Raw genomic sequence first — 13474 nt, 5'->3', positions numbered from 1 at the left:
TGCTCTGTCTTGTAAATGTAAATAGAAGAACCTGGATGTGCTCCATCATTGAACCTTGCTCTTACTCCTCTCTAGCTTTTATTAAACCCAGCACTGAAATCACACCTGCCTGTACTTCAGCAGGGAAATAAAGCATCTACTTTCCAGGATACAACCGGTACAGCACAATGAGTCTTACCTTTCTGAGGTTAAATGATCTTAGCATGCATATTAATGTGTCTAGAGTCTTTGCTAAAGATAAGGACATTTCAGAATGCACACATGCACTAGTTGTTCTCATAAGACCTGACACTACAAATTAGCTATTGTTAACCTGCTGCCCTGTCAGCTGAGCTACCAAGGATTTAAAAAAAAGTTCTACACTGCTGAACATACAACATAACACAAATTTAACAGAAGAGACAGAGTCATTTATTTTGCCCTGTTTATGATTTCATCTTTCTGACCTCGTGTCCTGTGGTGCAATGTCATTTCCAGGCCAGCTGGCAGCGGGGACATGTGAGATTGTGACGCTGGACAGGGACAGCAGCCAACCACGGCGGACCATCGCCAGGCAGACGGCCCGCTGTGCCTGTAAGAAGGGCCAGATCGCTGGAACTACAAGAGCTAGACCCGCCTGTGTGGACGGTAAGAGAGAGGGGCAGGGGCAGGGGTAGATTCTGACTTAGCTTTGCTGTCATTAAGAGTGAAAACTACTCAGACATGAACACGATTTTCCTCCGGGTTGTTTGGCTTTTACATTGAATTGTGTTTTCCTTGAAGCATGTAAAGAAAATTGAATGTAAAATTAAGCCATATCCAAGCGTAGAAAACTGCATCAACAGTCTCGGGGCAGCTAGATTTTCGCTGTTTTTTAGTTAGGGCTTAAGGTGGATAAACCTACAGTGTGGAGCAAAGTGGATCACAGGGCTTTCTTTATGTTAGTAAAACCTGCACTAAATCTTTTTTTCTGTTTCATCTTTAAAAAAAAAAAGAAGAAGAAGAAGAAGCTCCAGGGGTGTTTCTAAATCCCTCACCAACAGATGGACTTATTTTTCATGGAAGAGTGGCACTTCCTGTGTAATAATGTCAGTTTTAGTCCAACCAGAGTTCTTATTGTTATTGATATTATTAATAGAGAAGAAAAGCAACATTTGTCATTTGGAAGCAAAAATGAAAGCTGCTTTAAGCTCTCTAAATGTGAGTGCTTGCTTAATTTCTCAGGCTGCTTTATCCTAATAATAAGATCCAAAATAATAAGACTGTCATCTTTAGATCAAGCAATTTGAAGTCGACATCTGTGGTTATCTGCTGATATGAGCTGCAATTTCAAAAAAAGAGAACATTTTATACAGTTGCACAAGATAAAGCCAAACTCTGGAAAATGCCCCGAGTGGAGGCTATTTAGTGGTCATGTAAATTTCTGTCACTCTACGGTGATGCAAAAATCTAAATACACTGAAATGTTCTGGGAGAGTGTAATACGTGCAGACATCTTGCAGATGAAGGAATTCTTAATGTTGACTGTCAGAGACTTAGAGACAGTTATTCTAAACAAATACAAGTAGCTACATGATATAAGCAGAACCGATATTAGCTATTTGACAAGCAATTTGCAATAGCTGATTAATAAAAATATAAAAAGATGTTAGAAACATTGGTTAACAATATTACAAGTGTTGATTTTGCATATTTTGTCTGCCAGAAGATCGTCTGCAACTTTCATGTTGACATCAAATATGAACTGCATTGTTAAATCATCTTAGTAAGGACCCATAAATAACTATGCATACAAATGTTGGAGAAATGTTTTAATATTTTGTGTTTCTGAAGAAAAGAAGTTTGGCTGATACATCAGATTTTTACATCACCAGATATTGGTCCTTACAATCCTATATAGTCGGGCAGTAGTTTCCTTATCCAGTTGAGTAAAAAGCCAACTGTGTTTCACTGAGCTCAGTAGCATAGAAATAGCAAAGTCAGCTGCAGCAATTACACGAAGAAAAATGCTAACATTCATATTTCAAGTGGGAAGTCATCACTGTAAGCGTTGTTATTACAAATCTTGACATAACTGAACTTTTTATTACTGAGATACAACACATAATCTCTGCATTTCCTGAATAAAAGATTAAGAATCCTCACCTTGCAAAAAGCTCTCCAAAATATCAGCATAACTAAACTAAAACATCCCCTAAATGCTAAGTGCTCACAATGTGTTTTCAGATGGTAAATGCATAGTTTTCAATGGACAGCCAAAAGGGAGAGAAATGATCATTACAAAGAAAAGAAACTTAATGGTTGTTTACAGTAGAAAAGGGCTCATTAGTTGTTGCCCAGACATCTTCGCATACATTTATTTAACGAGGGGAAGCTTGAGCTTGGTCATCTCGAAGCTTTTTCTCGTTATCACCATTCTGGCTCCATTACATCTCAAAGAATTTTAAGAAATGAGGTATCTTCACTGCAGCCCCATGGCCTTTTACTCTCTCTCATGATGTGGCCTCTACACATTGAGGGAGGGGAGGTTGTGTGCTCAGGTGAAGGCAGAACAAATGGCTCTATTATCAAGAAAGACCTGCAGTGAACTGTAACTGTGGATGTCTTGTTTTGCCTGTTTTTCAACTGTGCCTTCACAGTTGTATGCCTGGTTAGAGGAGCTACATATCCTCAGTGCTCTGTTTGACTGTTTTTTACCTGCTGATCTCATGAAGAGACGGCTTTGAACCGTGTTTAAATGGACTGAACGTTAATACCAATTTGTTCAGCAGACAGGAGTCAACATGACATTCGAAATCTGGTCTTTCTCCAAAATCATTTTCTTCCTGTGGCTAAACTGCTTCACACTGAGCTGCGCGTGTTTCGTTTCAAGGAAGTTCCGATCTTATTGACATAACCGCTCGCGCCGTGGAGGCACTTCACTTTTGCCATTAAATAAGCGGTATGCATGTTTCATAAATCCTCAGTATCTTGATAACATCAGGAAGTATTTGTCACAACGTGGACTCCATGGCGCATGGTGGCATTTTGTGTAGGCTAGATATGACTCTTATTGAAGAGAGCTTAAGCTTATCAGCTTGCCTCAAGAGACCCGTGGAGGTGGATGCCAGGTATAACCAACTACTGAAAAAAAAAAAAAGAAGACCGATAGTGTGCATATGCGCTACATACATTAACAGGGGAACACTGTGTCATGGAACTTTTTTCCTTTTCAAAGCACATTTCAATTCGAAGTGCTCAACACAAAGCATGAAGAAGCTGTTTTGACCATTGTATTTAGGTGTGTAATTACTTATCCTATATGCATAATTTATTTAACCATTAAGCAATTAAGTACTCTGTTGAAAGCTCTAGGCTTTACTGCATTTTTGCTTTTGCAACTAAAATAAACTAGAATTCCTACCTATGTAAAGTGTGATGATTTTCCCCTCAGTCTTCCTGTTTCTTCTTCATACTATAGCTATAGATGTAAAAATTCTGCAATCAGTGTTACGTACTGTAGACTCAGATCTATCCTCCTCCCCAAATTAGAGAGGATAGGCCTGCAGTAAATGTAACAACTTATAGTAAATCCACAAAAGCAAGGTATGTATCTGTATGCACTGCATGTAGGTTTAGTGGTTCATTTTGCAGGTAAACAGCATATACCCGCATCTGTGCAGGAGGATTTTACTATGATCTTAAAATAATTAAAATTAACACACAGCTGATGATTTTGCATGCAATATGTGGCAATTGCTGCACACAGGGGACTTTGCAGGCAGTGCCTCCTGCCAGCCATTATAAAGCTTTATACAACATAATAAAACAACCTACATAATAATCCCTAAATCCCCTAAATAACCTGAGATTTGAAATCTTCTGCTAACTAAAATAAAAGCATCAAGCATTTTAAACGCATGATGGTGCGTTTTTGTATTTGGTTAAAGGTGTGTGTACATGCACGTGTGACTGAATTGAATGTTTGGTTTCGAGCATGCCCGTACGCAGATGCACATCTGTGTACATATTTTTCTGTCAGATAGTGATTTATCAGTTTCCTTCCATAATGTCACGTTGTTTCCTGTCAAAAAACTGACACCCATACACAGACACACAAGCGCTCAAGCACACACAAACACACACTTCTTTATTGCTGTTCATATTACAAAATCTCACAGCTTGATATTATTGCCATGCAAATTTGAGGCGCTTGTCTCCACAAATGCAATCTTATTTGTTTTATATTCAGACTCACACTCGGCTCACTTTGGGAACATTGAAAAAGAGAGCGGGTGGAGGGTGACAGGCGGGGAGGGATGCTGACAGAACAGACCACAAATGCCACAAATGGGATTTCAATCAGTTTTAATCTACTTGAGTCCTTGAGGTCTGCGCTCTGTTGTAATATGCCTTTGCCTTGGCTGACACGATCGGTGTCCTTCATGCTTCAGACTCTGTTCACATCGGTCATTCCATGCATACAGGATAATCCATAGCTCCGTCAACAGCCTTAGACTGTTTCTGTTTCTCGGACAGGACCTGGAAGATGAAAAAAAAAAGACAGGGACAGCTGTAGTGGCATTGATCCTGAAGAGCCATCCTCTGTTGTTGTGCATTTCCCATCTTCCACTTGCTCTGTGTGTGTTTATTGCTTTGAGGAGGTGAAAGTAGGAGATAAGCCGTCAACATGATAAGCTTTCTGTTGTCGCGCTGTTTGATGCACGAGTCAGTAAGGGAACGTGCTTTGAGAAAATAAAACAAAACCCTGCAGAATTACATATGTGGCATAAAATGCTGTCTTTCTCTGACCCTTTCCATTTCACATTTTGTTCTTTCCCTCTTCTTCTCCTCTTTGCTTTTTTTTTCAATTGTCTCTGTCACGCGCTGCAATAGTGTCTTTCTTCAATGGCTCTGGCTATTTGAGGCCTGAATCACACCCTAGTGTTGCATAAGTACACCCTTTAGTAGCTACAATTTCATGCTCTTGAGCCTTTTTACATCTGTGCTTGATGATTTTTAAGAGAGCTGATAATAATTCTTTTTATGAGGCTGAGAGACCAAGAGATACTATTAGAGAGAAACAATGTTACCTACCCAGACTTGCTGCAGGCGTGAGGGGGCTACAGAGTGAGCCAGAGACTTGGAGGAGCTTGTTACAGGTGGAGTGTGGTGGTGGTAACAGTGGTAGCTCAGCAGGGAGCCCCTGCCTCAGGTGAATGTGCTTGTGTTTGATTTTGTTTGGCTGAAATGATGACATTGATTCAATTCAAGCATATACTGTTATGTCCAACAATAAATGTGCAAACCTCCTTCGGAAACCTATTTAGCCTGGAATTGCAGAAACAGTGAGTGACATGATCGAGCCGTGTGCTAACATCATGGCTAGACCAAACGTCAGTCCTCTTTGATATAAGCTGACATTTTTTCCAATCTTTTCAGACTAGAATGAGCGTGTCCCACTAACCAGTACAAGAAAAACTTCAAAATTTCTGTCCTTATTTCTATATAACTACATCATCGTTGAGTTTCACAAGCCATTTTACATTCCACCCTGATTTTAAAAGTTGCTTGACATTAGTGTGAGTGAAGTCTTATGTCTCTTAGGAGTGAGTAGTTTCAATTTAATGGTCAAAAATGTATTAGAACACAACAAGAAACACTTTTTAAAATCTACTTTTTCAGGTTCCAGTGTATTGGCGACAGGGTTGTTCAACAACACAGCGCACAGCTAAAATATTTCATAAAAAGTGCACTTTTGATGAATGACCTGGAATAATAAATTTTTTTTTTGGTGGTTTTGTATTTCAGAATATTTTATTAATCCCAGAAGATTTTTTAAAATTACCTGTAACATTCACGTTTTTTTATGTCTACTTACTTACTGTAATTGTTAAATTCACATAATGGATTTAATGTAAACTGTGACTCGACTGTGGACACATTACCTTGCTATATGTGCAAAGAGCAACATTACTTTGCACACTGGTCAGATGTCTCCACTGTTTTATAGAGATGCACTAATTTTCTTGACTCATTCCGATTTCCAGTTTTTTCAGTATTGCCTTGGAAATACTGGTTTTTGCAGATTCCAAGAACTGTAACTGGCAGCATTTACAAGTAAAAATAACCTTTTCTTTCATGAAAAATTTTATTTTCTTAATAAAAGAAATTATGAAACTCTGCAAAGACTGCAGGATTTTCTGTCAACTGAAAATAAAGCACTCTGCCGATTGAAAGAGGTACGGATAATAAAAAGATGCTATGTGCTTCACTGTTACCTAACATATTTTACCTCAAAAATCAAAAGCAGGTGGAAAAGATTTATATGACAAAATAAATGTCATTTACTCACATTTTTCCCAGTCTGTTTATTAATTCCAGTCACTGAATTTTAACTCATCTGAGCTTTTGCTAATACCGAGGCTGCTGGCTTCTGGCTGGCTTCGAATTCTGGATAGTGTTAATGGTAGTGTTAGGATAGAGTCCGTTTTTTTTCCAGATTGATTAAAGACACATTTTTTAAAAAAACATTATTGAATGTTCTAATTAACTTTATATATATGTTATATTAAGAAATGTAAATGTGTTAAGACAGATTAAACTACAATCATTTTTTAAAAATACTGTTCCTATTTTTTTGTACTACTGTTTTTAATCTAAATAAATACTTTTTCCACCACTTCTAAAATACAGGTTGCATTGTCATTTCACTAAGCTGCATTGCAAGCTTCAAAAATGACTCTTCCCACTAGACTCACTTCCCCGGGTAGCTTGCATATGAGGAATTGTTCCAGTGAATCAGTCAGTGATAGAGACAACAGTATGCGTCAGACTCAGTCTCTGGGCTATTAAATAGTACCACAGCTCCAATCATACTGCATCAGCACACTGGTTTGATTTGATCCAGAGAGGAAAGGAGGGAATCACAGTCTGTTGGGAAAACATGTCATGTCATCTCCTGTAGCCAGTTAGCAAGCTAGCCACTACCACAGTACTGTCTAGGGGCACAGAGACTGGAATGGCCCAGCAGTGCAATTGTAATATCACTCTTTCTATTTTTCCCTTTTTTTAAATTTTCTGTTTCTGATGTGCACAAGTATAGCAACGACTGAACACCATGGGCTGCAGTCTTGTCAAAGGGAGAGAAGTGAAAAAGGGCAGGCAGATGGGGACTGCAGCCTGGGGTGGGATGCTTCTCCTTGGGTGTGCTGGCTTAGAGGCTGTAGCCTACTAACTGCAGTGGGACACGAACTGCATGATTCTTTTTATGTACCAATAATACCCAGTACATGCAAACCCTCCAGTCTGCTTCCCGTTTGCTTCCTGGATTTTCTTATTGACAGTATTGGTGCTATTAACAAAATGTATTTTTCTTTTGCAGAAATCTCCCATTCATCATCCAATATGCACTAAAATATTAACTTCAAATAACAATACTATAGTAATGGATATACAGAATCCACAGTTTTCCTTGCTGACACTTTCATTTTTTATTAAAAAAGAAAGGAGAAAAACAGTACATCCACATTGTATATTTTCATTTTGACATCAGTCTTTTGTATACTGAGCCACTCTGTATCATGTATCATATGTGGTGTGAATCCATTGTCAGTGTTGGGGAGTAACGGAATACATGTACCGCCGTTACGTATTTAAAATACAAAATATGAGTAACTGTATTCCGTTACAGTTACCGTTTAAAAAGGTGGTATTCAGAATACAGTTACTTTGTTGAAATAAATGGATTACACTGCGGTACTTTCCTGTTTCATTTTGTCAGGACTGTTTGGGTTTTGTTTGACAGCTACGTTCTTTTGTTCCAGGCGGCAGCGTTACGGTTGCCATGGTTACAGGGCGACGCTCTCTCTCTCTCTCTCTCTGCGACTGTGTGTTTCCTGGGTGAGAGAGCGCCTTTTCGTTGTTGTTGTTGTTGTTGTTGTTGTTGTTGTGCTAAGCTAACAGGCAGAATGCTACAAGCATAGCTCTAAAGAATGTAGCATCATGGGCAGTGTAGTCCGTGTTGCACGTTATGGGTCTGTGAGCGCGAGGAGGGAGAGAGAAAAAGGGGAGTGAAAAGGTAGGAGTTGTCATCGAGGAAAAACGGGAGCTGGAAGCATGTAAATATAATAATAACCACTTCAGCCAAGCTATTAAGACTCGACTGTACACCGTGTTCGTGTTTTCCTCCGAAAACAATAAGTTCCGTTGGAGCAGTCTTTCAACGCCTCTCTCTGTCTCTCGCAAGAAAAGTTGACCCACACAACAAAGTAAAGCTATTTTTCGGCTACGAGCCGACAGGGACCCCGCCGTATTAGTCAGAGGTCCCTTTACTACAGTTCGGAGTCGCGGACCTTCAGTAATAGTAATAAATCACACAGCAATAGTACATTCACGTTGTTGTAAACAGCATGATAATATATTAAGTAATCCAAAGTATTCAGAATACGTTACTGTCATTGAGTAACGTAACGGAATACGTTACAGAATACATTTTGGGGCATGTATTCTGTATTCTGTAATGGAATACATTTTAAAAGTAACCTTCCCAACACTGTCCATTGTGAAGGACCCATTAGCATCTCGTGGCCTGTAATACTGGAAAATGCATTCACCAAACAACAACTACTGAAAAAGATACAACTGAATAATGAAAAACGGAGAAAATAAAAGGGAACGTGAGAAAAATGGCAAAGAAACACAAATGGCCACATCTGACTGATTTCTGAGTTTTATACTGAAGGTAAAACTGCAAGTGTTACTTACATCAGCTGCTACAGTTTTCTTTTCTGCAATAATGAGGCACTTTGACACTGACCATTGTTGTGAATTCTATATTCTCACTGCTTTTTTTGTTCATGGGACAGGAACTCTAAGAAACTCAGAATGAAAAGTATTGAGTGAGAGCTAAAAATAGCAGCATCTTTCTTCCCCAACACTCTTCAAACATTATCCAAGCAAGTTGCTCCAACTGTCAAGCCATCGGTTTTGCAGGCTATAAAAGAGAACGAGAACAAAAAAATTCCCAAATGAGCATTGTCCTTTTTTTTTGTTTTGTTTAATACTTTCCTCCTGTTTTTCCCGTTTCTTGGGCACTCTGAATTTTTGGAAAATATTACTGCGGAGCTCTCTTCCCCCAAGAGCGACTGCTATCAAAACAGCTTCTTTGTGAGTTTATGCACGCGCACACACACACACATCATGAACTGGTTTGTGTTTTGCAGTATGACAAGCAGAAATATAATACAAAGAAAGCTTGTGTTTTCCCCCGTGGGGTGAAAAAGCTGACGAGTGGCAAACATTAGCATAAAAATAATGCAAAGTGTTGAGCTCTGGCTTTCATTCTGTGGCATAGTTACAGTAAGTTTCCCATCTATTAACCTTGCATTATGTCGCTTTGTAGCCTCTTCCCTGTTGAATTGCCCAATAAGGCGCATTCATTTTTCACAGTTATTTAAAAAATGTCCTGGTTTTGTATTTCTTAATAAATGATGACACACTCACATATTATGAATGTGTGATATGATCGTGTACATTAGCAGTATTTTTAAAATAAAAACCTTTTAAGCAGACAGAATGTCTTTGTTAGCTTTTTATGGAATCATAAAAGGGTCACATGTTATTATAAAAGTCATTTTTACATGAATCAACATAAGCAGGTAAAATTCGTGTAATGTCATTTCAAAATTCTTGCCACATTTACAGCAAAGCCTTTAAACTTTTGCATAAACAGATGTGTAGTTTGTTTTTGTTATTGCAGATGATGGATATTAATGCAGCCAAACATAAAAAAGTAGTGCACTAGATGTGTGTGCGTGGGCATGTATAATTACATCGATTGCATATCTTCAATATCCCAGATGATATAGCTTATGCTGATGCCATAATGCATTCTTGCAAGCCATTACGGTCTCTCCTGATGAAGCTGCATTATCCATGTATCCCTTCTGCCCAGAACCCATTGCACTCTGCGTTCATAAATCTACGCCTTCAGTGTGATCAAGTGGACCCAGGTGTTCCAAGGTTCTGAGATGTTGATAACGTCAGGCATTATTGAAGCCCTATTGTTGGACACCATGGGCTGCAGTCTCTGTGTTTTATTATAATTAATCCAGGTCAAAAGAAAGAAGACAGTGAAGATTGGTTTAAAATGCTTGATAAGCATGTACGTGTGAAATGAAAGGTAGCCACATTAAAAATGTAACTCGCAATCACCTAAAACCATCCATAATTTCAACTCTTTTTTTTTCCTCGTCTCGTGGCATTTTTGACGCAGAAATCTTATGTTACCCAAGCAACAGTGAGTCACCATTCATTTTGGTTCAGGATGAGGGGAGAAAAAAATAACTCTTGTTAAGGTCTATGCTGATTTGATGCCAAATCATTCAGCTGAAGATCAACTCTGCGCTAAGTGTTCATGAAGAGGGATGCTGGCTTGGTGGATTGCCTTCATGTGCTCTGTCTGGCTTTCAAATGAGCCATCAGGCTCTTGTGTTGAAGTATTACAGAGCTCTTCATAAAGCGAATTCTTAGCAAGGCCAGCACACCAATCACTTGGTGAGCCCATCAGAGTCATCCTAACATCTCAGCCTCATAAATCCTCAAGAGCTAATATATCTCAGCCTCCGCTGTAACTCACTCCCACCTTGTCTTTTACATCCTCTGAGAACACACACATGGAACACAGACTAACACAGACCTCACATTCAGTAACTTCACTTATATGTATAAAAGCACACAGATGCATGGATTAATACAGTCTGCTTCTGCTCTTTTGCCGCCATTTTCAGTCTATTTTTTCTTTACACCTTGAGCCCTGACGCTAGTCATAACACCAAAGGATGGCGAGGACACTGATGTATTCTTTTGGCTGCACACAACATGGTGTGCCTTCCTAAACGCTCGCCGCCTCTCCTTCACATCTCCCACAAGTCTGTGCACGGGCACCATCGTGGTTGATGGCCCGTGCTCTCACCATCTCCACCTCACTGGGCTAATTGGAAGAGAAAAGTTCCCCCCGCTGTGAACGCATGTCCAAGGGGCTATGCCTCCTCAGGCTATGAACAATTAATAAATAATTACTGCTTCTACAGACCCTCTTGGGGCACATGCCACATTTACAGGATGGTGAGGGTGTTAAAACGAGTCTGTAGACTTAACTACTGCTGAAACACTGTGAATAATGGTTAAGCACCTATGTTTGGGGGGTTTTCCCATGATTTTGCATGTGATGGGCCTCTCAGGAACACTGTTAAAAAACAGAGCATGAGACGGTCATCATTTGTTTTATATTTTTTATAATGCAACCTTGAACAAAGTATGAAATATGAGATATAATAATGTATTAGCTGTAAAAAGTGTCAAAAATATATAAATATGATGCAAAAATGCATCACAAATTTGAAAATGCTTTGACGTTTATATGACTATAGATCTTTATTAGCAACATCAAACTGTCAAAACATATACATATATTTTACTGCAATTTAAAAAAAAAAGTTTAGGCCATGAGACAAATTGAAAAAAACTCAGAGTTAACAACTCTAACTTTTTTTTTACATTATACTTGGTTCTTATATTCTGCTGTATTCCTGCACAAGGTCTGAGTCTCAGTAACCAAAGATCTTTGGCTTCTGGATAGAATAAACAAGTATAGCATGTCTTTAAGTGATAAGATTTTTCTTGCTATATGCATACATAACATGTTTTCATGAGATATTTTGTATGGATATGGATTTTGTAAATATGAAATTTTGATCTATCCATTCTCTTTTATTTAGCCAATTCAGGGTCATGGGGGATGAGCTCTTGATAATGTATTATAAACCAGTGTTTCCCAATCTTTTGGAGCCACAGCACATATTTCACATTAGAAAAATCACATGGCACAGCACCAAACAAAAATGTCACAAAAAGCATATTGATAACTTTTCCCCGCGCATCAGGCAGAGCGGAATTAGCTCAGTTTGTCCACGGTATACCTTTTTTGCTTTCTTCATCTGGGTCGGAATTTTCTCCAGGACTCAGGTCAGATTGACTAATTTTCCTTGTCTCACTCACAGCATGACTATTATTTAATTTCTTCTTAGTCTTCTGTTTTACTGGCAATTGGCAACCCATTTAATTAGAGCAGATAGTTGTACTGCCCTCTAGTGGAAGAGAATGTAATTGGTCTGCCCGTTACTCACGTAGGTCGCTAGAGTACTAATCAGGTGGAACCAGATAATCTTCCACACCTGATCATTTCTCACGGCACACCTACGTGCTGCGGCACAGCGGTTGGGAAACACTCCTATAAACTAACAAGATAGGAACTGGAATTCTTTAGAAGTTGCCTCAAGAGAAAAATGTAATAAATTCAGTGTACTTAATTTTCCTAAATCTACATGGGTTAAAAAGGTGTTTAGTTATTTACCTGAAACCGTCTCAGGGAGAAAAACAAACCACTTTGTCATCTACGAGCATTTTAGACATCATCAAGAACTCCAGCAAATGCCACAATCTCTCATAAGCAGATGTTAATTTCCCCCCCGCTTTTTGGCAAACATTAAGATACACTATGTAAAAAGACAGCTTGTTCTTCAGTAATTCTCTTGCTGGATTGTAAAGCGTCTTTTCCTGCCAGTTCTCGACGGAAGCTCAGACGAGGTAGGGCCGGTCAGCCTTCGCGTCCCCCGTGCTATTTGATTTCTGCTGTTGACGGAGAAGGACTGCTAAGAAGGGATGCAACTGTTCACTCACTCATTCACTTCCTCAGTCACTCACAGCTCTCACTCAGCACACACGAGCCCATCTGGCACTGAGAGAGAAAGCGCTTTTCCCTTTTTAACCCCCATTACTCATGAGGTGCTGATTCCATATGACGGGTGTCAGAGCCCTGCAGTGTACATCTCCTCCTCCCTCCTGCAGCCACTTATCTTCCTTTCAGCTCTACCTTGTGATTACAGTTATTATTTTTTTATTCTTTTCTTTTTAAGAGCCAAAAGGAAAAGGGTGATTGTCTTCCTGGATGAATGGATGGTTGGGCAGATGGATGAGCGGATGGATGGACACAATCTGATAGACCGGCAACATGATATTACAGCTCCACCAGAGAGTCAAGGATCTGTGCTAGCTTTGACTGTCAGGGACGTGAAGGGAAAGCCAATGGAAGAAGAAAAACAGGAGGTCATGTGTAACAGCCTGTATTCCTACAGTGTCAAAACACAAACAACCACATGTTGTTTTTACTGATGGACAAAAACAACATGAACCAAATTCGGTTTATGCTCAAATGAGGGGACTGTGACTATGCGGCCTGTACATGATTGGGAAGTGATGTGTTTGTGTGTATGAGATGCTGCAGCAGGAAGCAATTTGGTGGTCAGTGGATGTTAATATAACACGGTTGTGATTGTTCTTTATCTTCCTCATTAAAGCAGTGAAGGAACAGCTGCACGAGTACACTGGGCAACTAAAGAAAGGAGGCACTCTATTGTGACTGAAATGATAAAATGCATAATTAGGTAGTCAATGT

At 39.3% G+C, this 13474-nt stretch overlaps 1 protein-coding gene across 4 annotated transcripts in view; it reads left to right on the top strand.

The window, feature by feature from the left end:
- tafa5a (TAFA chemokine like family member 5a) overlaps window positions 1-13474 on the top strand; it is a 171404-nt gene that overhangs the window by 98098 nt on the left and 59832 nt on the right. For all 4 annotated transcript variants that reach the window (XR_014915901.1, XR_014915902.1, XR_014915903.1 and 1 more), the window contains exon 2: window positions 478-627. Coding sequence is in view for 1 of the 4 variants with exons in the window: in XM_085436128.1 (XP_085292254.1) it covers window positions 478-627 (150 nt within the window). In the remaining 3 variants the exon portion in view is untranslated. The remainder of the gene's footprint in view (window positions 1-477; window positions 628-13474) is intronic.

The sequence above is a fragment of the Copadichromis virginalis genome, linkage group LG17, assembly GCF_057382275.1.
Source record: "Copadichromis virginalis isolate Kocher_CV1m ecotype Utaka linkage group LG17, C_Virginalis_male_GT1.1, whole genome shotgun sequence".
Lineage (NCBI taxonomy): Eukaryota > Metazoa > Chordata > Actinopteri > Cichliformes > Cichlidae > Copadichromis > Copadichromis virginalis.
The sequence above is the reverse complement of the archived record's forward strand: the minus strand, read 5'-3'. Positions and strand labels throughout refer to the sequence as shown.